We start from the raw sequence: 27,434 nt of genomic DNA on the forward strand, positions 1-27,434 counted from the left end.
GTTTTTTGTGTGTGCAGACTTCTTGCATTTAATTATGTCCATCTCTTTGAAGATTAATTAAATAAGAGCATCTCTTTTCTAGAGAAATTTTGTTAAGATGACCCTTCTTTCTCAGGGCAAAATCAAGGGTATTCTGCCTGATTCATTTTCCAGATCATATGAATTTGCTATTAAACCCATGTTATACAGAGGGACTGCAGCTCTTTTAACTCTACATTGCCAGATAGAACTCAAGTATAACAAAGCCCAGTACAACAATATTAGTTTTTTCCAAGCTACCTGCTAAGTTTATAGAAGCAGTGAATCCACTGTGAAGTATGTCACTGAATATCAAATACTGTAAACCAATTTTCTCTAGCTATTAATGTTTCGCTACTTTCCTAAGTGGAAAAATAACATGATTTGAAATTGTCGTGAATTATAGAACATAGAATCTATACTTCAAAACCAACATGTATTATTTGTGAAGTGAATATGGAATATTTATCAACAAGTTCTTGATATCCTTGGATGATCTTTATTTTTTTTAAAGGATGAGACATTCTTTCACATAAACCTGGTTAATCAACTTTCTGCTCAGACACTGGTCTGAAAGATAAATAAAAATTCATTCTGAATCAAAAATATGAAGAAAAATTTAATCAAAATGAAATGTTGATGAAAAAATTTAGATTGAAAGTAATATATATCCTGTCTTATTTAATAATGTAAAAATGTAAAATTATGAAATAATTGTATCAAAAATAAAACAAGTACTTTCTGGTATTTATAGAATAATTTACAAAACCCAAATGATAAAGATATTTCAAGTATAGATAAGTTCAGAAACCACTATTTTTTGTGTTACTGCCAACCTAAAGAAATGTCAAATGTCAAATGTCAAGCAAAAGTATTGACTGTGACGTTCATAGGGTGTTTTGCAAACTCTCCTATCCTGCAGAATCCTAGATTGTTCTACACATTTTATTATTATCATTTTGAACTTTTTGACACTTGGGACATAATGTTACACACAGCAATTTGTTGGCCTCAAATCTTTTCCCACATATACAACATTATTTCTAATGCATAAGTTTGATCAAAAACTGTAAATTATCATAACCTAATAAAAAATCCAGTAAATTACAGTAAGGCTTACTTAGGCTAGAGTTAGTACCTCCTATGCTTGTATTTTATGATCAAGAAAGTGTATATTGAGTGTGTAATTGCCTGTTTTAAAAGGTTTCAAAGATGCAGTAATCATTCAATTTTACTGCTATTACAACAAATTTTCTGAGGTTTCTGCAGACTCACAAAGGGCTAGAAAAGCTTTATTCACCTTTAAATAATGAATAATGTCAACAGTTTCCAGTGCTCATCTTTGTTTTCTGAAGAAACTATTTTATTTATTATTATTTGTCTTTGGTGGTAATAGTCCCCAGTCCCAATCTTTGATGTCTCTGTCATTGTTTAAGATTCCTTGACTTTGCCATTTATTAGCACTAATTAGTAGTTTATTGATTACAAAGATTCTGTAATCTGTCAATGTTGTGTTTTAGGTTTAATTGTAAGAGATAAGCAATAAATAATTCTTTATTGTTATGTTAACACACCAATCTTTTTAATTGATAGTAGCTTGTGGTATGCTGTGATCATGGTTTTATGTTCAAAAGGCAACTTTAATATGTACTGCATAAAACAGCACATGGTTGGAACAGAATTTGTTTTTGGAAGCATAAACTTTGAGCAGAACCTTCATGTTTTTCTTTATCTTTCATATTCTTAATAAGATAAAGATGTATCAGACTTTGTCAAAGTTGGTAGGGACACCACAATAAAAATGAGAACTTATTCATCAATGAATCTTACAATGAGAACCCTGTCTCATTGGGAAAGAGCCACTATGATGTAGCTTTTATATCAAGTGGATAATTTGTCATTTGATGAGCTGTAATTAGAACCCAGTCAATTGTATGATGGTTGTATGAGACCACAGCAAAGATCACAGTAGAGGCCATGTGTAACAATACACAAAACATGTTCATAAACTTATCTATATATCCTTTAATGCTAAAAACATCTAAAGACTTCATAGACTTAAAATCAGAGTTCTTAGTTTCATTGTTATTTTACATTTATCTTATTGTAGCACCTGGTACCCCACACCTGATAGAGGACAAATTCACAAGGTCGTTACTAGTCATGAAGAATGATCCAGCTTGGTTAGATTGTCCGTTTGTTAATGCACACAGAATTGACTGGTTTTCTACACATGAAAAGATTACAAACAATACAAGGTAATTTACCACAACTTTTCACCAAACAGGCCATTTTTTCTTGGTAATAATTATTTTGAATTTTATGAATTGAGAACTTTCCTTACGAGTTAGTCAGCAAGGATTTGGCATATTGAGGTGTTCTGTGTAAGAAATTCAAATCTGAAGGGCAGTCACCATGCTGCTTGGTTATACTTAAAAGCTTTTAAACACACTGAGCGAAGAACATTTCAAGTTGGTGTATTCTTTGAAGGACTGGGTGCAATATATTTTTTTTTTACAGAAAAACACAATATTCTTCAAGAAAGAAAGCTTAAAAAATGTGAAGAAAGACATAAAAAAAACCATTACATATGGATGAAGGCTAAAAAAAGTAACAAAAAGAATTTGATATCATTATGAAACTTATAAAAAAAATTTACATTTTCTAGATGCAGAATTGTGTAGAAAATATTTGGTTATCACTGTTGTGTGATGAAAATGCTTCTCTGAATTTATTTTAACATAAATTCATTATGTAGAAAATAGAATTCATATTGGCAAAACCCATTAATTTCCTTTCTTAACGAAATTTATTACTGCTGAATAAAAATATGAAAATATAAATTATGATGAGATAATAATGAAAATATTAATGTGTTTTATTTTACCATTTGTATCTTTGATAGGCATACAGTTTACCCGAATGGTACTTTATATTTTCCTCGTGTTCGTCCAGCTGATGAGGGAAGCTACAGATGTGAGGGTTTAGGAAGTAGTCGAGACATTCCAGCACAGACTTTTACATCGGAGTTGATGTTGACGAGTAAGCAATGTTCTTTTCAAAAAATATATTTAGTCTTATTTAGATGATCAGTTGAGATATGTATATTGCTTTAGGTATGCACAGAAGATGGTAATGGTGTGATAAGGTCAACTGAATAGGAGCAAGATATTAGCTCTTTGATGTCCTTAGTAGCACCTGTAAAACTCTGTGTCATGGTTGTTTTGAGGTCACATCACCAGTTAAACCCTGTGTCATGGTTGTTTTAAGGTCAAATCACCAGTAAAACCCTGTGTCATGGTTGTTTTAAGGTCCCACCACCAGTAAAACTATATTTCATGGACATTTTAAGCTCTGCAGTTATCAACATTTTACCCTTTCCTTGCTGAATTGTTTTCCGAAATTTCCAAATTTTATTTGTTTTTTTGCAATGATAGGAAAATAAGCTACAGTAAATAGATATAGAATCATGTAAAAATATACTGGTTTTCATCCAATCAGAAATTTAGATACATGTACAAATGATTGCATGAGAATTTCTGGTATTACAGTCTCACTACAAACAGTTTTATGTACCCTAGGTTAAGCAATAAGGTTATCCCAAAAAATTAAATAATCCATTTTTAAAAGTCTCTACCCCTTCAAAAACTTCTTTTAGTTATTTAGTAGGTTAGTTGTATATAAATTATTTTAATCTGAATTTTAACATGTACATAATCCTTTTATATAATTTTTAACTGTCAAAACAATCTCTGCCCTACTGTTACTATGGCATTTTTTCGTGAAATTTACAAAAAGTAATTTTGGGTGTTGTTCGCTTAAAAGAAAGGATCAAAGAACCATTTGAAACTTCTTAGCAACACTTATATTTGTTCTCTGAATTGGTTAAGGAAAGTTGGACAGAATTAAGTAAATATTTGAAAACAAACTCTTTGAAGCAAATTAATGAAATTTTTTATCCAGCAGTCATATTATCTTATTTGTTTTGAACTGACAAAAACACCAGTTTCACCTCAACCATCAAACAAATAATTAGATGTCAAGTTTATACATTTGGATAGTTGACCCCATTTGGTTCAAAGGAAAAAAATAACAGATTTTGTAGTGATTTGTAATGCTGCATCTGGATTGAGCATAAGAAAGACAAATTGGCTGTTTAAAACTGTGAATTCTCACTCTTTACATTAATCTTTGGACTCAAAAATGACTTTCTTCATCTGATAATAGTAATAAATCAGAAATATAATACTGAAGATTTAGGAAATATTACAGTTTATTGGGGAAGCAGGTTCAGATTTTTCATTCAACCATGGTTTCTAAATAGACAGATCAAATTAAAATGAAAGAGGTCCTTAGGTTTTAAGTTCAGCTAGTTTTACTTTTGTTTATATAGGCTCTCTGTCAGTATTTTTATTCTACTGTGAAAAGATAAGTCAAAATCCTTTTTTACAATTTTTTTTTTTAAAATTTGTCCTAAGGAAGTTGAAGGGAAAACAGTTCATAATAGATATAATACGAACACACTGTAAATCAATGTAATAACAGAATGATATTTTTTATATTCAGTTTTTTCATTTTTTTTTTAATAAAAGTTTTAAAATTCCTCTTGAAATTGCTCTTTTTCACCTTAAACACTGTAAATACCTTATACCATGTGCACAGGAATCTATTTAGGTATTTGATTGTCACTTGTACTTGACAATATTTTTTGGACACAGGTGCGAGGCCACACAAAAATTTCATTAATTGGAAATTCAATCTACACTAGATAAATTTCACAGTAAGGATACTTGTACATGATTAACTATCTCTGTGTGACTAAGTGATGTTCAAACTCAGACATGTTCCTATCCAGAATGATACTTACATCGCTGATGAAATCAACACCCTCACAAGATCAGAGATTAATTTCTCAAACTTGTCATCCATCTGTATTTCTTTTTCAAATTTCTGTAAAAACGAAGGTTATAAAATAATTTATAAATTCTCTAGGTTAAAATATATCAATCAATCTTCAAATGAAACCACTTATAAAAGATGCACTTTTGACTTATTGCAATTGATAAATGACTGAAAATTGCTTTAATATGCTATAAAAATCAGAAGAGAATGAGAACCTATCTTTAAGTAATTGCATCCGAATGCACATGTATGCACTATTGCACCAGGAAATTTAGAGTAATTTATAACAGACAATGTCATCTTTTGTGAAAGAAGTCATTTATGAAAGTAATTTCAGGGGAATTAATTGGTTTCTGGATAAGCATATGTTTTCTTAATGAATACCTCGTTAATCAGTTACTGATAAAGAACATCAAGTTATGCAAATAGGAGAGAAATATAATTATCATTTCCTCTGTGGCAGATAATATTTGTCTTTTGGTTGATGCCAATTTACAAAAGTGCAATGTAAAATATTAAAACCCGTCTTTGAGATGTATGAAAATTACTTTTCAGTATCTGATTTATTAATCAGATTAGTGTTTGTCAGTCTCCCCTTTTTTCGTATCTTATAGCCTCATGCAATTTCTGTCAGTTACTGATACTAGTCTTATTCAACTTATGTCAGTTAATGATAATCTTATTCAACTTCTGTTATTTACCAATAGTCTTATTCAACTTCTGTTATTTACCAATAGTCTTATTCAACTTCTGTCAGTTTTAGCCTCATGCATTTTCTTTTAGTTATAGACTCTTGCACTTTAATACTTAGAAAAGGGTTAAATGCCTTTCGTTTCAATCAGTTTTAAGCTTAAATCAGCTGGCTCTTGAAAATAAATGGACTTGTCATGTAAAAAGATATCATGTTACAATAAAAGTATGCTGCAGTGACGACAGCAAAATGAGGAGGTTTTTTTGAAAATGTCATTTGGTCTTAATAAACTAATTACATCATTGGACAAATATGAAAAAAGAATGAACTAACAGTTGAAAGTGATTTTAGAATTCCCTTGGCACTCATTTTCTCCGGCTGATTAGTGTGACCTCTGTCATGGTTAGAATAGAAGATCCTATATTTTGAGGGAAGAGACAATCTTAGGTATTGTTTTTTTTAAGACAAAAATAAAGACACACAATGTTGTTTTTTTTTTTGTTCTCTAAAGATATTTGATTAACTTTCAAGTAACTCTTAGAATTCTTATATAAATATATATTGAATCACATCTTTTGGCATATTAAATTCAATTTCATTTATTTCCTTATATGAAATGAAGTATTTGTGTCATATTAAACTAAACATAGCTGCTGGAACTACTTTAACTGTGTACAAGTTTAATATTAAGTACACACTTTAACTTGTGGAAAAAATCTTGAGAATTAAATACATTAAAAATTGTCTTTTTTTAAGGAAGAAAACTAATGTTATTTTTGTGCCCCTTACCCCATTTCCAAATTTGATCTGACATAAAAATAATCTTACTTCATTTGATTCTCATTACAAACCATGGAGAGCCCCCAAATTCATTAAATTACAGCAATTAACATCTCATATAACAATCCTCATTTACTTAAATATCATAAAAAGTGGTGATTAAAAAAAAATCAAATTATTATATAACAATGTTACATTTTGGATTTGCTTTCTGTCTAAATAGCAGCTCTTTCATGGTAAAAATGGTTCTATTGATCATATATATACTTGCTTGTCATATCTAATGGCTGATTATAATCAGTTTTGTTATGAAAATAGCTGCAAGATCGGTGTGTTTGTGTCCAGATATCAATATAACTAGAACACACCCACGAGATCGCGGGCATTCAGAGCGTAGTTTAAAATATGTAAAGTGTTGTTGGAAGAATTTTGTAAAATATTGAATGACTGGAGAATTTCAGCAAAAGTATCATAAGTCATAGGTTATTGGGGTCAGGAAAATGCTTTTTTTTATCCCTCCTCCTTTATTTCCAATATTTCCATTTTTTGGTTTTCTATCAATTTCAATATGAACATACATTTAGTATGTTATGAACATTCAAGTAAGGAGCCTGTAATTCAGTGGTTGTTGTTTGTTTGTGTTACATATTTGTTTTTCGTTCATTTTTTTGTACATAAATAAGGCCGCTAGTTTTCTGGTTTGAATTGTTTTACATTGTCAGTTCGGGGCCTTTTAAAGCTGAGTATGCGGTATGGGTTGTTGAAGGTCGTATGGTAACCTATAATTGTTAATATCTGTGTCATATTGGTCTCTTGTGGAGAGTTGTCTCAACATGGCAATCATACCACATCTTTTTATGTAATCAATGAATTTTGTAAAAGATTTAATGACTGGAGAATTTCAGAAAAGGTATCAAAAGTTCACATGAATATTTTTTGCGCTTATCTGTATATTATGAACATTCATTACTATATAAATATAGTGTATTTACTTTCAATTCTAAGTTTACTAATCGATCCATAGTGGTCATTGATATAGTATACAGACCCTCTCTATTTAATAAACTCTGTGACTGCCGTGGATAGTAAACTTGAAAATGATAGCAGATAGAATTCTGAAAATACACTTTATTCTTTGTATATGTATGTTCAAAGTATACAGAAAAATGCAAACCGGAAGTCTAATCAGACTTAAAATTTCGTCCAATGACGGGACAATATCCGGATGCCTTTTTTCTCGTTTTTCTCCAAAAATAACTCAATCTGAATAATCATATAAATGGATGACAATTATAATGGCACTATGCACTGTACCTATAGGACACAGAGGCGTGTTGATCAAATAATTGTGGAAAGAAGAGAAGCGACACCCAAAATGAGGTCTTCTCGTTTAATAGTATAGATATTATATGTACCAGTAATAACTGTAGTTATGTCTCGACACAAACACATTTACACAAAAAAAAATGTCACTGGTATAATGGTATTATATAATTTAAACTTGACTTTTGCCAGCAAGATGTAGATGATCCCCAACTTTGCTGTTATATTCAGTGTTCATTAATAGAGCGACATATATGCAAAATAAACCATCAGTCTTTATATCTAATAATATATTGACTGAACTGAAACCATATTTGAGAGGAAATCTTTGACCTCTACAAAATTTGAAAAAAATGTAATTCAGAAATTTTTGTGATGTTTTTTTTTACTTTTGTGAAATTGCAATGCGATAGGTATTTTTATGTACATTTCCTTCAATTGGAATAATTTAATCTCACAATTTTGTTCATTGTCAATTGTCAAAAAAGGCATTAGTAAATGCATGCACAAATTTGTGAATTAACTGTAATTAGTTATCTTTTAATGCATTAAACATGGTTTTACTGAGTTGTAGATAATTTATGGATGTATTATTCAATAACATTAGTTTATATCAACAAACTATTTTAAACTAATGTTCTCTTGTGTAGTTTGCATGACAAAAAAATCCAATTACATCTACGAGTTCAGTACTTAAACTTAAATGTGTAATGTTTTGGAAATATTATTACTTTAGGGAATTGTAAAAAAGTCATAGTTTTGATGATTTTTTTCCCGTTCATTCACATAAATCGCAGCAAGAAAACAAAGTTTATCATGTAATTTTAGAAAAAAGCTTATGGGAATTTTGAAAACTAATTTCAACAATTTTGCATCAGTTATTGTGTAATTTTCCCTAATTGGTAAACTGTACAAATGATTGATAATAATTGTAATGTTGTTTTCTACATGTATGAGGAATGTGTGAAAATTTTATATACCATTTGGTGAATGACCATCAAATATTAACAAATGACCATTATTTTATTACTATTTAACACAATAATTGCATTTTGACTGTTAGTCTGAGGATTTTTTTGGCAAGAAAATGAAGGTTGATTGCACAATTGACTTTATTGCTTTGTTAACAGGCAACTAAATGACTATAAAGTGCCCTCTATGGACACTTTATCATAAGATTTGATGGCAATTTGATAAATACACTTCCCAGAAGAGAGTATTTAGACATTTTCTGTTAAACAAATACATAGATATATACTTTATGCCAGTTTCAGATGTATAATAAACGTTAGAAAGAATCCTTGGGTTATCATATTTGTTAACAAATTCTGACTTTTTATCATTTAAAATTGAACCAGATACAATCATTCTGACACCTAAGTATACAATCGAGACTTGGAGTTCTTTATCTGTTTATTGCACAATATAAATGAGGTTTTTTTCTGGTTTTCAGATTGCATAAGAAAAACATATTCATTTATTTACATGATCCTTGATCTCTATCATAAATGGTTTCATGTTGATTTTTATAAAGAAATAGCCTCATTAATGAATTTCCTGCTAATTTTGTAGTGTTTTTACACCATGTTTTAAGATAAAATTGTGTTTTTTTTGCTAGCAAATTAGTTATTTAATACTGTTGCTGAGTCTAAGAAAACATCAGAATTTGGTATCTCCTGTTGTGAATTCTAAAAGTGCTAGCAAATAAACACAGTCACCAAATACAGTGTATAATTCTCAAACTAGACGATTCCTATTCATCCAACATAAAATACCTAACTAGAGAATTGAGAATGGAAATGGGGAAAAGACAACAACCCCAACCAAAGAGCGGAAAACAGCCAAAGGCCACTAATGGGTTTTCAATAAAGCGAAAAAATCTTCAGCTAGCCCCTAAATAAAAATGTGTACGTTCAGTGAAAATGGACGTCATACTAAACTCCAAAACATATAAATAAACTGGTCAAATTCCTACATGACTTATCAAATTGTGTAACACGGTTACTGTAGTACAGATATAGAATATTGTACTTTAAATGATAAAGATGAAATTGAAAAAAAAAATTTAGTTTCATAAACCTAAGAAACCAGAGTTCTAAGACGATCTAGGTTAATCAATGTTCTAATAGCATTTTGATGGATAGATTGTAGTGGAAAATAATTAAAAAACTGTTAAAATTATATATACCCTCCCAACGCAAAATATGGATAATGAAGAATGATAATATGGCACCACTGAGAAATAAACATCCGATAGGTTTTAAATTGATAAATCTGTAGAGAAGAGAGAAATCTATTTCATTGTGGAATTCCAATTTTATTATTAGGATTGTGTTTCCTATAGGGAAATTTGTAATTTAAAAAGTGAGCATTTTGCAACAGACGTGGAAGAAATTTGACGACTATTGATGAAGAGACCTGTAAAGCCAAACAAGCTCAGTCTATTATTCTGTAATAAGTATCTGATGCTATAAATTGGATGCAAATTGAACATAAAAAAGGTTTTAATATTGCATTGAATTAGATGTAATCTTACTAGAGGCTTGTAATTGGTTACATAGCTTCCCTTAATACAATACATTCCATTAGATAAAGAATTCGAACGAGTTGGTCAGATTCATCAACTATTGTCGGAAAAACTGTTGAATCACGAAGACCTTAATCAGTTTCAAATTATTATTTCTCTAATAATCAATTTAATTGGGTCCGTTAGTTCACTTAATAACAATTCTACACAGTATTGACGATTTTTAAGCCTTTAACGGATGTTGAAGCGTGAGTGGCAGTTCTTGATTGGGATAAAACAACCTCATTTACTTGTTTTAGTGACAAATAAGCTGAAGTAATAACTATTCGTTATCATTTGTCTTATAGTGACATTAATACAGTGGGGATAAAAGTAACGTTTAATCTATGATGACTGATTCACCCTCTAAAACTGAGGTTGTTAATGGGGTTTACTTGATCCCCTGTTTTTAATCTATGATGACTGATTCACCCTCTTAAACCGAGGATGTAAATCGGGTTTATTGGACCCCCTGTTGAAAAATCTATCCAGTCACAAGTTTTGTATTGAAACAAATTTACTATTAGATATATTGTACAAGACAAAAAAAAAACAGTGAAATTTTTTTTTTTAATAAATAGTGCAGGCTTACTTTTATGGAAATCTATAAAAATAGACTTATATGGAAAAAAAATGGCAACAGTATATATCAGGTTTTTCATGTATCTGTTTAAATGTTGGTTGTCAGTGCAACCAAATAATATTTTCTTATTTATGTGACCTCTAAAGATCTTTTTTGTTTTGTTTAATGTTGTTGGTTTGCTGTTCATTGATTTATGCCCCAAATCTTTTGTATAGACATCAATCTCTTTGTAGTTCTATCTGTTGTTTTGGTCAGTAAATCAGGGATGAAATTTCATAATCCTTCACACTGACCCTCATGTTTAGGTCATTACTGGTCAATAGTACTGGTCATAGATCATGATTAGCCAGGAAACTGGACATTGTTATACAAGTAATGATGGGATAATGATGTGTCAAAAGGAAATAATTATCTGCTTGTTTCTCATGCAACATGGTGTTAGTCATACTGACCAGTGGTCATTTGGACAGAATCAGACAATAATTCATACAAATCACTTGTCTCTTGAATGTCAAATGTCCAAAAGAAGTTAACTTTGTATGTGATTATTAAAGTAAGGCCCACATGACACTAATGACTAATTTAACAGAAAAATGTTGTGCAAGGACACAGAAAATGAAGTATTTAAAGGTAGTTGTTTTCCAACAGTATTGGAATTATAGTAAATATAAAAACAAAATATTAATTTTAGAACAACTGATTTCACAATGTACAAGTTTACCTTCGGCTGTTTGCTCTATGGTCAGGTTTGTTGTCTCTTTGACACAATCCCCATTTTCATTCTCAATTTATCAATCTCAATTTATCAATATTCAAGTTTATTTTACTACAGACCTTAAAATGCCTCAATCTAGCCTCTTTTTACCTGCAACCAATTAGTTGAGGTCTGAATTCTTAGTTCTATCACTGGGAGTTATATAAAAACCTCTACATATGGTGACTGTTGAATAAAAAAATTAGCAGATGTAGTGTAATTACCAATGTGACAAATCTCAACTAGAGACCAAATGACATAGAAATTAACAGCAGGAGGTCACTGTACTGTCCCAACAATGAGCAAAAACAACCTCTTTAACAGGAGAATTTTTTATTTCAGTAAGTGTAGTGATCAGTTGTAACAAAATACATCTTTGATCAGGCATGTTCACCATAAATATATTCACACAAGATTTTGTTTAAATTTTTTGAGTGAATTCTTCAATATTGTTTCAGTATTACATATAGTATATCACTTCAGTTCATTAAAGATTTTGTTTTTATTTTTTCAGTGTTAGAAGACTTTAGAATGGATTCATTTGAGCCCAGATTGATACCAAACTTTCCAATAGTTGTACCAATACATAAGCCTTTTACACTCAAAGTATTCCAGCCAGATGGTCAACCAAAGCCGTCTATCAGGTAAGGCTAAGCTCAAGACAAATTAGCCAGTATTGTATACATCTAAAGCATTGTTTGGTAGAATAAACCTTGCTGTATGTTGAGTTAAAGAACATCTGTTATAAAGTGTCAGCTTAAACCTGATTAAAATTAAACCTAATGTATTGGGCACTTACTGGTAAATTAAGGAATAGTGTAAAGAATATGTCTCAGGTTATCAATGGCAATAGTAGTTGGCCCATAGTTGCAGACTTATACTTAGAACGATGTACATTGTAGCAAATATTTAGTTGATAGAAGATATTTAACACTATATTGCAATATATTATGGTTTCAAATTTAATATGGCAGTGTGAAAGTTTTAAATTTGGTAATAAATATACTAATTTCTACAATTTCCATGTAAATGTGAATAAAATATTCTTCATAAATGTTAATTATCATATTCAGTATATACATCTTAAAACATGCAACTTTGGGCTCTTACAATACCTTGCTGTTCGATGTCAGCCAAGGCTCTTTGTTGAAGAACGTACTTTGACCTATAATGGTTTACTTTTACAAATTGTGACTTTGATTGTGAGTTGGCTCTTTGACTCTCATACCACATTTTCTTATATCTATTAATATACCACAAAGAAAAAGCATGCAAAACATATTCTGGGTAACATTCTTAAAACATAGCTGTGTTAGATGCTGAGAAAAATATTCGTATACAGTGTAGGTTTAAGTGAACAGGCTCTTAATCTTTAGTTTTAAATCATTTAAAAAAAACATACTCTGAATTAAGGTATGCTCTGAGTTCAGTTCTAAATCAGATATGCTCTAAATTCAGTTGTAACTTATGTATGCTGTGACTTAGGTATGCTGTGACTTAGGTATGCTGTGACTTAGGTATGCTGTGACTTTAACTGTGACTTAGGTATGCTGTGACTTAGGTATGCTGTGACTTTAACTGTAAATTAGGTATGCTCTGGCTTAATTAAGTTGTAAATAAGGTATGCTCTGAGTTTAGATGTGAGAATTTTACAGAAAGAAAGAAGCATCATTCTGTGATGGAAAGAAATAAAGATTTGTATCAGGAATAAATGGTTAATTGTTGGATTAAACTTCTAGCTAGATAATTTCCTTTATTATACCTTGTAACGATATGGTAAAGAAATCCAAAGATTATCCAATATCTGTTTTACCTGTCATTAAAGCATTTGTCTGGCTTTGAACCTTTACTGATTTTAATGTACTTTAAGTAATTGTCTTGTAGAATAACAAATAAATTGTTAAGAGATCCGATAGACAAACTTATAAATAAGAATTTTAGTATCTTTGACAAATGGTACAAACAAGAAGCCAAATTAAAACGTTTATTGTTATCAAATCGAAATTTCAAAAGGGGATGTATATCAAACATTTGAAATACAGGTGTTTGGGATGATAAGACTAATTTCTCAGACTTATAATCTTTACTATTGTTAAAGACAGCGATACTTATAATTTTTTATATCCAGGTCATTTGAACTCGAATAGATAAATGTCTCTTTGAAAATCGTATGAAATACCCTTTCTTTTTTTGTATTTAAAAATCTTGAAAAAACAAAGTAAGAAACTAACTTACATTACTCTGTATGAAGTCTAAGAATATCAGTACATTGTAAGACTAACGTTAATTGTCTGGAGTACCCATTTTATACATACAATTTAACATTAGTAAAATCCATCAGTATTTATCATACATTTGATGTATGTGTGATTTTGTTTGTGTTATGTCTTAAATTACTTCTATAGGTATGAAGTGTAATATGCAATAAAGATTTCTATTAATTTATGTTAGACATTTTCTTGTTAATTTTACTTACAAAAACATATAATTAAAGTGATTTTCTTAAAAAAAATGTTGAAAAATACAGTTAGAGATCTTTTTTTATTAAAATATGTACATGTGATTTGATGCCAAATGATTTTATTTCTCATTAATTTTATTGCTGAGTGTAAAGGAAGACTTGATCAGTTCAACACAGTCTTAATCAGCCATTTCAAACGTCATAAGAAACCATTCTAAAGTTTTACATGGAAAATAGACTTACGAACATGATTTGAATGGCATCTTTCTTTTGAAGGCTTTAATATCAAAGGATGGTTTTAATAATGTAGCAATCATAGTTATACAAATTAATTTTGTCGAAATTATTAGGGTCTTTATATTAATTAATGTTATAATGTTTTGTGCATAATTTGATCAAAATATACTCCCATGTAGACTATTTATGCACAAAACAAACATTAAACAAATCTTTTTTAAACAAAACAAACACATTGTAAATAGACCTTCAAGACTTCAGCATTCATTATGTAATTGTTATTACATCATATCAATGATAAAATCTCTAACTGCACAGTTTTTTATTTTGATTACTTTAGATATGAACATATGGTCACAAAATCATGGTTTTTACAGGTGCATCTTGATGGCATAAAAAATTATATGAAATGAAACTACGATCTACAGTGAAAAAAAGATTTTAATGGTCAAGGTCGTTAGTAAAATTCCATGAAATTTCAGTTTAAGTTCATCAAAATAGGTTTATAGAAGCAATAGGAAAACATGATTCATACTTTTTCCATGTCACAATGCACCACAGAAAGAAAATATTGACATTTTTCAACGACCACATTTAGGTCAACTGACCAGTGTAACTTAAAATACATAAAGAACAACTCCAGATTAGAATATAAGTTATGATATATGTCATAGTGACATCATAATTCTAATACAATAATTTTGTATCAATGGTTCTGATTAGATGACAATATGTGTAAACTTCTCTATCTCTCTGTTTTTAACTAAGGTCCGCTGACTTTATGATTTCAGGAATGTATTAACATGTAATTTCTCCAATAAAAGGCAAAACAACCTTCATTTTTCACCTAGAAATCTTCTTTGTTTTTGATTATTTACATTCCAATAAACTCTGACAGTAAAAGGAAGCTTGGATACCCTGCATTTTAGAGGTTGATGATTCAAGGTTTTTGTTGGAGATCATTGTTTAACCTCTAGATGTCTTTATTATTTTGTTGTATCTTCCAATTTTTTAAATGAAAGTCTGAAACCGAACATAGACATGGAACCACACACTTAGTTTGCACTGATGTCTTAATAAACTTTTGTGAGCTGGTAAAGTCTGAGGTAGACTATATAAATATATTGTGTACTTAAATAACAGTTATTTCAATTTAAATTGTAATATTATATTTATTACTTCAGCATTTAAGTTTTGTGACTCCTCATGTAAAATCATCTCTTTATTATCTGGATCAATTTATGGAAAATTCTGAATATAATGAAGTAGTAGATAGCTAATAATGTAGAATTAATATTTTATAGTCCAAACTAAATGAATTAGGCCAGAAACTCGTAAAATGGCAAAAAGGAATTTTAGTACCAGTATACACCAGAAACTCTTACATAATGGTAGATATTTTTTCGTGATTTTATCAGTAAATTTGATAAGATTTCTCTGAAGTGGTATGGTAACCTATGGTGTACTGATGGTATCAGAAACTATATTTATAAATCTTGCACAATGTCATTTTCAGTTTTCCTAATAGATTTATAATTGTTTCGATTTCTGTTCCCGTGGCATTATATCATTTTAGAATTAGAAAAAAAATCAGCCCTTTGTAATTCTCTCTAATAAATTTGGTTGATGCCATGGTTAATTTTCTTTGAAATGAGTAGGGAAATAAGAAAACATTATCATGAACTACTGCCTTAGATAACAAAATTTGGATTAGGTTATTCAAAGTAATAATCAAAGAATAACATCAAGATGTTAGAATTCCATTTCAATACATATTTTACAATTCACAATAAAATCTTTCCTGTGTATTTTGTGTGTAGATTTCAATCTTGTTTGACAATCAGGGATGAGAATTAATTGACAGGATTATCTGTAAATGTGCTATTACTTTTACGTTGGTTAACTATTATGCTATTTTCTCAAGCCATTGAATCAACATTTATCATAAACTAATGAGAAAATAAAGGCAATGTCCTGTTAAAAACATTAATAGCTATGGTAATCTAACATGAGTTAATATCCAAAGCTATAAAACAGTAATGGTCTTAATACAGATAGAAAATGGGAATTTTTCAGATCAATTGTTTTATAAATGTTTTTTCTCCTGTTTCGGTAGCATGAAAAAAATCATGCTCTGTTAAAAACTGCTTAAATGCAGCTTCTTGCAGTTGAGGTATTTGTGCAATTTCTTAGGAAAAAAATATTTGCACTGGTATTTGAATAACTAAGTCAAAGCTACTTCAGACATGTAAATTAATATGAAATAAGCAAGTTAGACAAAACATTAATTATCAATTGTGCAACCCATCCCTTTGATACATTATCTTTCCTTGTTTATGTAACACATAAGAAAAAATAATGTCCTGAATGAGAAAGCGACTTGATTTATCTTTTTGTAATAAAGTCAGCATATTTATACAGGTCTAAACAAAGACCAGATGTTAAACAAAGAATTATCATTGTGGTGTGTCTGTAACAACAACATCGTTGTCATACTTATTGTAATACGAACTTTTCCACTTATATACCACTTATATATCCTCTAATTATGACGATTGTCATTTAGTGTACTACAGTTAATAAATTTCTTGCTTGCCAAGTTAACTTTTCTTTGTATTTATAAGATTATTCCAAATAAAGATCCTTTGTAAAAAGATTCCTTTTGTCTGGTGTTTAGTTATGGCAATATGAACTGACATATATATATGCATTTATAGCATTGTAACCTGAAGCAGTGACAGATCCAGGGGGTTGGAACCCTCTTTTTTTTTTGACGATCAATGCATTTGAATGGGGACATATATATTGACCCCCCCCCCCTTTTTTTTGTCCTGGGTTGGGAACACACACCACCACCCCTTTTTTAAATGGCTGGATCTGCCCTTGGCTGAAGTGTATTTTACTTATTCCAAAACAGGTGTACAAAACAAAATGTTATTTGAAGCGTTTTCTGTACAGATAAAACATGTATTATATTATTTTTTTTTACAGTTGGTTTGACAGAAATGGAGACAAGATAGGAACAACAGGAAATATATTTGTAGATGGAAACAACCTTGTATTTAAACACCCTGCACAGATAGATACTGGAAACTATACATGTCGAGCTTCAAATCTAGCTGGAATCAAAAATCAAACTGTTTGGACCATAGTATCTGGTAGGTACTTTCTACCTGTGCCACTATTTTTACAGGTTGTCATACAGATATTACTACATACTGTGAGAGAAGACATGTATCATAGAAATTTTGTAAAATTGCAAACCTTTCAGAACTAAAATATTACTACAATATAACACAAAGATAGCTATCACTTTGTTCTCTAGTCATCAGGTGAAGAAATTAAATCACATTCTATAGGGCATGTATGTCAAAATGTAGATCATTATTCAGTTTATAGATGGCAGATAGGAGGATTAGTGGGCAGGGAAAAGGAAGTACCTAAATTGTGTACTCAACTCCTCCTACAATTTTCAACCCAGATCCTTCAAACTTCACAAATGTATTACTGTATACATATGTTTTTATTACGTAATGCAATAGATAGGAGCATTATGTTTTCTGATCTATATGTATTTTCTTCTATCCATTGATCTAATTTATGTCCGATGATCCAATATATGGTAAAAGATTTTGGGTTACTTTTGTGGTAACAACAAATTGAAACACTATACTCCAGCTCTATACTTTTAAAAAAATATGCCAAATAGGGTTTTGACCAATATTTTGTAGTTCACTTACCAAAGAAATGATATTGGGAATCATGTCCTATATTTCACTTGCATGAAATTCAAATTTAAAATGTCAGAAAAAATGCAAATTTATCACCAGTGTTTGCATCAAATATTTGGTGCAGAGCAGTTAAATATTATAATTCAATTTTATTTATCAGGTTCATATATAACTTTATGATGTTCATATAATAAAAGTAGAAATTATGATAGATAAACTAAAATTGAATTGCAGAATTTCAACTTGTGAGATATTTTCTAACTTGTTCACCAAAACTATATAATCCAGATTTGGAGGGCCTTTGCTTCAAAATTTCTTTTTAACCCTGAAAAATCTAAATTAAAGAATAGTTTTTAAAAAAGGAACAAAATTAGAGACAAGCTGTAATATTTTGAACCATTAAATGAAATCTGAATCCAAATTGTTGCTGATCTAGTACATCATTTACCTACATGATTACCAACTGTTTTTGCAGGTTGTACAACCAACCTCAGCTTTTAAGATATTTGAAATCTAAATCAAAACTTATCAGTTTCTATACTTTTCTTTTGGTGGAAAATTTCATTAAATTGATGTTTGACTATTCTTATTCTGCAAAGGTTATACTAAAAATCCTGATATTTGTCAAGCAATAGGATTATAAAATAATTAACTGTCTTCTTTCTCCCAAATGTCTCATGAGTTCTACAAATTATCTTAGTTTTCCAATATGATATGCATAAAGTTGAATATCAAAATGTTTATTAGCGTTAATTCCTGGATGCTCACAATGCAGAAAAAGAGTGATTGTTTACTGAAACATTTGTTTAATAAGTCGTAGTTTGATGTTTGGAGGCTGATAGGAATCGTTATTACATAATGGCATTTGTTTATAGCTGCAATCAAGGGAACTGAAATTATTGGCAAAATTTGACAGCAATCAAATTTTATATGATTGATCATATACTGCTTGGATAAAGAAAGAAATGTTATTGTCATATTTGTTTTATTGTAAGATGAAATCAACTTTTTATATTGTATTAGCTATATTTGTTTTCCATTGAAATGAACTGTTGTCATACAGTATGAACATTTTATTGTTAAATCGTGGAGCATCTTTTATGACTTTTGGATTGGAAATTTTACTTTGATACCAATAAAGTACTGGTTAGTTTTATGTTTATGATTGCAGTTGTGACATTTTGTCTTGGCATATAATGAGATAGTGCTAAATATTTTACCAAGGGGAAACCAACATTTTAGGACTTGTTGATTTTTCGATTATCAGCTCATTGCAGCCATGTTGGATAAGGGGAAGATTTTCATGATGGAGATAAAAATGGTTTCGAAAAATATGGGAAAAAATCATTGAAACATTTGCTTGGAAACGTGCATACGATTTTCCTTACTTTCATATTGATTGTCTGATATCTTTGTATGCATACTAGTAGTATTTGGAAGTAATTCAAAGGTAATACATCATATATAAGATATAATCAGTATTCCCACTCTAGGTAAAAATACAACTTTTTCAGTGTTGTCTACTTTGTAAATGACAATGGACATTAAGCAGCTGTTTATTAATCTCATTTCTCTTATTCAGTTATTAAGACCTCATTTACAAGTTTTTATTTTATCTTTTAGCTTCATAAAATTACGTTTGCCAAACACTCAATTCATTTCATAATTCTGATATGAACCCTTTCTTAAGGCATTTGTAATAATAGAAACAGGATTTGAGAACTTCTCATCAGTTTTAAGTGCTTGCTGAATTACAAATTAATGGAATAAAAGTATTATATTAACCAGATGTTAAGGAGTCAAACTTATGATTTGATTCCAAACAAATTATGACTTTTATAGGAAAATAACAATGTATGTGTCTGATCTCCTGGTAGAACAGTTATTTTAGACTCCTATCAACAGTTTTTGATTCTTGTATGGTTTATGAATTAAAAGGTTTTTTATCTTATCTAAACGGCACAGATAATTGATTCCTAAGTCATTTGCATCTTTTTGACCTGCGGAAATTAAAGTAAAATGCTTCCTGCTTAGTGTTGGCTCCCCTTGCTTAAGATCACAAGCAAATGGATAAAGCATAAGGAATGCTTCAAATCAGTTAGTAAAGCAATTAATTCAAGACGTTCAGTATCCAATTTGTGGTCTGTACACTAATAGAAAGAAATCATCCCTTAGTGTAAAGTGAGGACAAAATAACTAAAGAAAAATAATTAATATATGATATATTAGATTTGCAGATGTTTGAATTAATTAGATAGCTTTAATTAGATTTTTTATTTGAAGTAAATATGTTCTGTTTACATGTCTTCTCTTGCACTTGTGGTGTGAGGGTACTCAAGTCTAGAAGGAAAATTGTATCTTAGATTGTATGTTGTTGGTTTGTTGGTGTTTAACAACACCTGCAGAGGCCATGGTTTTATCATGACAGTCGGTTATTGTTTTGGTGGAAAGAGCCATGATACCTTGTAAAGAAAGTTCAGAGTTGAACACACATTGCAACAAGTGGAAAATTTGGTTGATTATATAGGGAATCAATGAAGTGTGACTGGAGCGGGCCCAGCCACCCCCCTCCCCCTTTCCCTTAGGTCAGTCAGCGTGCCCCTGCTTACAAAAAGTTCTGGATCCGCCACTGTTTAACACCACTTTCAACACTATTCTACTAAATTAATGGCTGTCAGTTTTTATTGTTGGAAGAAGCTTTAGGGAACCCCTGACCTTCAGTAGGAAAACTAAAAATGCTAGTCAATTAAGATTGGAGTCTAGAGCACCTGACTCGTGTTAGATGCCAGCTCACCTCATTGTTGACAGGCTAGTGATACAATAGTTTGAAAAATGGGGTTCCAACTCAAAACCATATGATTGAATTCTATGAGCAATATACAGTTTGAAAGCTTACTATCTCCTTCTTCTCTTAAATTGTAATACACTCTTGTTTTTCTCCAAATACAGTGGGAAGAAAAATCATAAAAATAAAACTTAATGTAGGCAAAGTGACACATTTCAAGATATTTGTTTAAACACTATCATGCATGTTCAAACACTATCATGCATGTTATTTCCTTTTATTATTTTCTATTTTGAGTAATATCCTTAGTTTAACAAGATGGTAAAACACCTGTATCCTTGTCTGTTGTAGTACCTCCAGTAATTACGAGACCACCACAGGACAAGGAAGTGGAAGAAGACGGCAATGTGGATTTACAATGTCAGGTGGAAGCAGATACCGCTTATCCTATTACCAGAGTCATATGGATGAAAAATGGTCTTCTCATTAGTTCTGTAAGGTTTTATCTCTCAGTATATGAAATTGGAAAATATTTTTTAAAGAAATAAGGAGATAGATATTTAAATGTAATAAAAGTGAGAAAAGTAGGATATTATAAGCCAACACTGTTTGTTAGTCTGAATTGATGAAATAAATTAAAAACAAAAATTCTAAATGATTTGTATTATTTTTTTTCATATACATGTATGTTCTTTTCCAGAGTTTGTTCATAAGAATTTTTTTATCTTATGCAGGGGTCATCAAGACATCACATGGATCTTGAACGTGGCATTTTAAGGATACCTATTGTATCAATAGATGATGCCGGCACATATGCTTGTGTGGCAAATACAACTGGTCAAGATCTGGTCATATCTAGTGAAGCATATCTCAGAGTTACAAGTAAGTGTTGAACCTATGTTTGTGTAGCCATTACAACCGTTCAAGATCTTGTCATATCTAGTGAAGCCTTTGTCAGAGTTACAAGTAAGTGTTGAACCTATGCTTGTGTAGTCAATACAACCGGTCAAGACCTTGTTATATCTAGTGAAGCTTTTTTTCCAGAGTTACAAGTAAGTATTCCGACAACACATACAGTTGACCTGTACTTGTGTAGCTAAGACAACTGGACAGCACAGACTGGTATTATTGTATTATGAACCACTGTTTCTATATCAAGATTTAGTTCATATAAGACATTGACCTTAGTAATTGTTAAGTTTATAAGAAGTGATATAAATATGAAAGGGTTAGCTATTAATGATAAGAGTTCATTTATGTAGCAATCAGCTGGCAATGAATTTGCAATAAAATTTGAGAGATGCTTGACATACAAAAATATATATATATAGTGACAGGTAAAAGATGAAAGAGAAATATACTCTGTTTTAAGAACATAGAATCGTGACTTTTCGTGACTTTTCGTGTACTGTTAATTACTTGAAGGCAAAAAACTTAAAACACATTTAAGTACCAAAATGGATTACAGCAAGTTGGTTAACATCATGGCATCTTTGTAATTAACTCCAATGACAAACTTGACAAGGTGAAATTAATTTCATCAATGGCAATAGATATATTTCATATGATGGTGACATTTTATATGCTGTACTGTATAGGTTAATTGCTGCAGAAATTGTGCATTAATATCCAAGGTAAACTTCAAATCACTTTTATGTGAATCTCCTGGAGCGAAAATTCAGATTTAATTCTCCAACATTATATGACTGATTACAAACTAATTGTAACCACGTGGCTAAATCAGGATGTTTAATTTCAACGCCAGTATAGATTGAAATTGAAGAAATAACTTTGCAAAAAAGTGGGAGTTTGTTTTCACTTGGCACCATGTTAATTTCAGAGTAATTTAAAAACAGATAATTGAATTGCATGCTAACTTACATTCTGTTTTGATCTCTGATATAGCACAAATTATTGTGTTACAACTGCTTGGTATTTCTTATGTAATAATTTGTCTAACTGAGCTTTGAGCATCATGTTGGATCATCATTAAGCATTAAGAGGAAATAAAGTCAGTAGGGATAAAACATGTTTGTGGTGGATATTTGCACTCAAGTTACGATATTTATTAGTGAGAATTAGTAAAATTGTAAATATTACATAAAAAAGGTTAGGATTTAAGTCAAGCACAGATAATAAAATTCTTAAACAATGTCACATACAGATATTTTGTTGCTAGTTTTTTTCATTTATGAATTTGTCAGCAAACTTGTGTTTTAACTCTGGTGAACCAAATTCTACAAATCTTTAGTAGGGTTTTCCAAAAGAGTGATACTTTTCAAATTTGTTCATTTATACATGTAAAAAGAAGTCAAGATTGAAACTTACAAAAATGGAACATAAATATTGAGTGAGGTTTAAAGTGAATTTAAACTATCATTTTAGCTTTTTTCTTAAATACTTTCTGTGACAGGAGAAGTTATTACTGATAGGTAAACAGTACCAGGCATCAATCTATACTAATGTCAACTAAGTGATACTTTTATAATCCCTGCATTATGTCTAAAAAACATAGACGTGAGTCATCAATAAACTGAATATAAAACTGAGAATACTTCCAAAACCTCAATCAAACTTTGCCTGATAAAAATGTTTAAAAACTGCAAAGAGCATCATTCTGACCTTTGTTATAAACGTGACAAAGAAAAATAGGTTCAAATGTACTATAAAATACATCATAGATATAGGAAGATGTGGTTTGAGTGCCAATGAGAAAACTCTCCATCCAAGTAACAATAGGTAAATCAGTCTAGATAAATTAAAAATTAAGAAATTTTAATTCTGACTTTAATACTATTTGGGTTTTTAAAAAAAAAAAAGGGGGGGGGGGGGGTTGGAGAAACCATAAAATTTAACAATAAATTAAACTAGTGAAGTCATCAAATTAAATTCATGACTAGAAGTTGTAACATTCTGATAGTATTTTATTCATTTTATTTTTTCAGAAAAATTAAAATTCCATCCTGTTCCACAAGACTCCAACATTGAATTACACAAAAATGCTTCTTTACCATGTAAAGCTGAAGGTGATGGTCAGGTCAAGATTCGCTGGTTTAAAGACAGAAGTATCAACATTGCTGAACACATTACAAACATTGATGGCACTTTGACCTTCCTAGATGTCCAGAGGTCCGATTCAGGCAGATATACATGTATGGCTTACACAGACAAACAGGGATCAATAAATTCTACCATTAATATAGATGTTGTTGGTAAGTGTATAATTTGTTTCTCTAGCTCTGCAAGATTCATTTGCATTCAGTAGTACTGGAATAAGGCAAAATAGTATATCTATACTACTAAATGAAGAAGACTCCTCTGAAACCATACAGAGTCAGAAACATTTGTGATTTGACGTATAAAAGGTAGTGTTTTGTACTTCTTAAATTGGTCTTTGAACCAATCCTTTTTCCACAGAAAGCGCCAGTTCTTGAGAAAATATCAAAATTCAGAGACAGTTATCAATTCATGTCTACTCATATACCCTTTTGCGCATGTTCAGTCTATGTACTTGTACTGCCTGCGAAATCGTACTGCGATTTTGCGAGCATCTTCTAGTTACCTTTTAAGTCTGAACATTTCTTTATAGCAAAACTTAATGGCCAAATGTATGTAATGAGAATACTTTTTGTAAAAAAAAAAACCAAGCAGAAGAGTCTAATTATGCCATACAGACATTCAATATTCATGTTGGAAAAAATAAAAAAAGATGGGATTGCCTAAACCATAAAATATAACAACAAATTAAACTAGTGCTCAGTTTTAATTTCAAAAATTCATAACATGCATGAAACATTAACATTCTGTTTAATTGGAAAGAACAGAACCTTCTGGAAGCAATCTAATGCATCAATATAGTTTTATCTAGTTTTGAATTTAAGCCTACTACCATTACTAAACACTGTATGGAGCTAACCTCCCCAATTGATATGCTTAATATAACATATCATCTCAGTTTTACATATTACTTTGACATCTTGAAATACTTGGAAAAAGAATGATTGAGTGGAATTGTCTACTCACCAAATTGGATATACATGGACTTGATGAAGAAAGTCAGATTACTTTTCTTAACAGATAATATAGATACTTGTTTATCTGAGAAGTGCATTGTAATTCAAGAGAATCTTGTCTTAGTAGCATTCAATGGCAGCTGTTATTAGATGTAGATATTTTTATTATAAGAAAATAAAACTTCGATTATTTAATAGTTCGTCATTTCACATTTATGTGATTTTGATTTGTCTACACTTGCCCTTGAACCACACTCCCACAACACTATTTAAAATCAGACTAATCTCTATGTCTGCTCTGACTCCTGGCCCACATTCATTATGGCCACATTCAAATATAAGACTAATCATGTTGTCACTGACCCTTGAACTAGAAGTGAATATAAGACAAATCTTTAAGATGGGAAGTATCATTAGTACTTAAACTCATCATCATCCAGCATTAAGACTCTTTTGTGTTTCCCATCTATGAACCAGGAAGTCTAATAACCCTTATCATGCAAACTTTCTCAAGTACAAATGTATTACCAAGTACACTTAAAAAGCTCATTTTCTGCTTATGTCATTTTGATATGTTTACTTCTCTCAGTGGTATTGTCACTTTCTTCAAAAGATATACAAAATTAAGGGTATACCGGTAATTATATGACCATGCAAGAAGGTTATAATGTCTTTGTTAGTCATGCTTATAGAACAATTGTTGCAATTAGTTTTTTTTCATTTCATGGAATGTTCAATAAGTTATTACATGGAATGTTCAATAAGTTATTTCATGGAATGTTCAATAAGTTATTACATGGAATGTTAAGCTATCAGTTATCGTAATATTCCTACATAGGACATAAGATTTGTATCTCTATTCTGGTTAATGTGGCTGCGTATTTATAAACCCCTAAAGTTAAAAATAACCCCTTTTTTGTATTGGTCTTTCTGTCAGATGGGAGAAGTGGTAACTGCATTGAGGAGCCAAAGGACATTGGAATTAGCCTTTATTTTTGCAAAATTTTTTTTGGGGGGATCCAAAATTGAATGCTATATTTTTTTTTCTGAAATTGGGAATTTAACGGGGGTTTTTTTCTGTGCATCGGCGATGACCCCATCTGCATTGTATATTCTTTTTACAGTAGTTATCATGGGTATAAATTCATAATAATATCACCGACTTTAATACACTATCATATGTTTTGATTAATTAATTTCAAGATATTATTATTCATGTGTTTACTTTATTTACAGTGAGACCAAAATTCCGAGTTGTTCCGATGAATACAACAGTTTTAGAAGGACAATCAGCCATGATACATTGTGTAGCTATTGGAGAACCCAAACCAATGATTTTCTGGGACAAAAACTTTTATCAGAATAGTTTTGATCCAAGTAGAATACAGGTATGTATTCAAAATTCCAGTCATACAAACTATTTTCTCTTCTACATTAAAGATAAGCATACAGAATATGCCTCTTTTTTTTAAATCATGAAATATTTCTAATTGGCTGTTTTGGGATGACAAATGCTCATACAGTCATCATCTGTTTATGATTATTAGAGCTGTAGACTTGTAAAAGGAGTCGATATGTTAAGGACCCTACTTTTCTCCTTAAAATTAGCCTGTTTTTATTGGATATGGTTGACGTTAGGTTTATGCTAAGTTTGAAATGATGAAACAAGCGCTAATAGGTAAGCTTTTTAAAAAGATACCTGGTTCTTTTCATGTCCTTGTTTCAGCTTAGATGCATTGAGATGATAGCCATAAAATCTGAATTTTAACTAGATAAAAGGGCTATATTTATCAAATCTACTCCTTTGGACTTAAAGTTTTATTTCACTTTACAACCCTCAATTTTCATTTGCATCAACAGATAAGTGAAAAATTCTACCTCAACTATTTTCATTATAAACCATTTGGAACTTCTCATGCTAGAGTATCGTAAATCATAACAAGAGAATTAGACAATACAAGTTTTGTAATAAAGGATGTTTGATAAAATTCTCAATTAGAAGTATATTTAACTTACTAATCATTATACAACATCCAGATTAAAAGAGCAAATGCAGAAATAGGTTTTCTCCCATAAAACACTGGTTGGTCTATTTTTATTATCACTTCAGTAATTTGATGATATACAAAATCATCATAATACCAAGTGAAAGTAATAAAAGAAAGATTCCAAAGTGTAAAGTTTACACTAATAAATAGATTATATGTCAAACAAAATGATGTATGCACAATCCACTCTGTGATTTACGTTAAAAAGTTATCTATTTTCAATACAGATTTGAAGTAGGTACTTTGCATTTTAAACAGTAATTAGTCATAGTGCCTCACTTTTTGAACAGGTTTACATGCCATGATTCTGTAGGGTTGAAAGAATCAAAACAGCCAAATTTGAGAGGTTTGATTATTTTTATCTCGGTAAAATCCATTCCCCATTGCACTGAATCTGTTGAAACTAAGCAGGAGGGCTGAAACACACACAGGATAGGAATCGCCATTTATATTATGGACATTCTCAGTCTTAACAAAGAATAAACTAAACAAATTCTACCATTTATATATTTGAAACTAACAAGACTACAAATATTTATATA

General features: G+C 30.4%; 1 protein-coding gene and 1 long non-coding RNA gene across 2 annotated transcripts in view; one reads left to right on the forward strand and one right to left on the reverse strand.

Moving 5' to 3' along the window:
* The window catches only part of LOC143067291 (inactive tyrosine-protein kinase 7-like), a 99,349-nt gene that overhangs the window by 60,278 nt on the left and 11,637 nt on the right, over window positions 1-27,434 (forward strand). Inside the window, exons 5-12 of the mRNA XM_076240428.1 lie at window positions 2,129-2,276; window positions 2,924-3,060; window positions 12,132-12,261; window positions 17,307-17,473; window positions 21,183-21,325; window positions 21,566-21,713; window positions 23,777-24,043; window positions 26,081-26,232. Coding sequence (XP_076096543.1) covers window positions 2,129-2,276; window positions 2,924-3,060; window positions 12,132-12,261; window positions 17,307-17,473; window positions 21,183-21,325; window positions 21,566-21,713; window positions 23,777-24,043; window positions 26,081-26,232 — 1,292 coding nt within the window. The remainder of the gene's footprint in view (window positions 1-2,128; window positions 2,277-2,923; window positions 3,061-12,131; window positions 12,262-17,306; window positions 17,474-21,182; window positions 21,326-21,565; window positions 21,714-23,776; window positions 24,044-26,080; window positions 26,233-27,434) is intronic.
* LOC143067294 (uncharacterized) lies at window positions 502-26,977 on the reverse strand. The gene is made up of 3 exons (XR_012975912.1): window positions 26,861-26,977; window positions 4,886-4,968; window positions 502-588 (listed from the first exon to the last, which is right to left on the reverse strand). It is a non-coding gene; the product is annotated as an uncharacterized LOC143067294 (long non-coding RNA).

Source organism: Mytilus galloprovincialis, chromosome 3 (assembly GCF_965363235.1).
Source record: "Mytilus galloprovincialis chromosome 3, xbMytGall1.hap1.1, whole genome shotgun sequence".
Classification (NCBI taxonomy): Eukaryota; Metazoa; Mollusca; class Bivalvia; order Mytilida; family Mytilidae; genus Mytilus; species Mytilus galloprovincialis.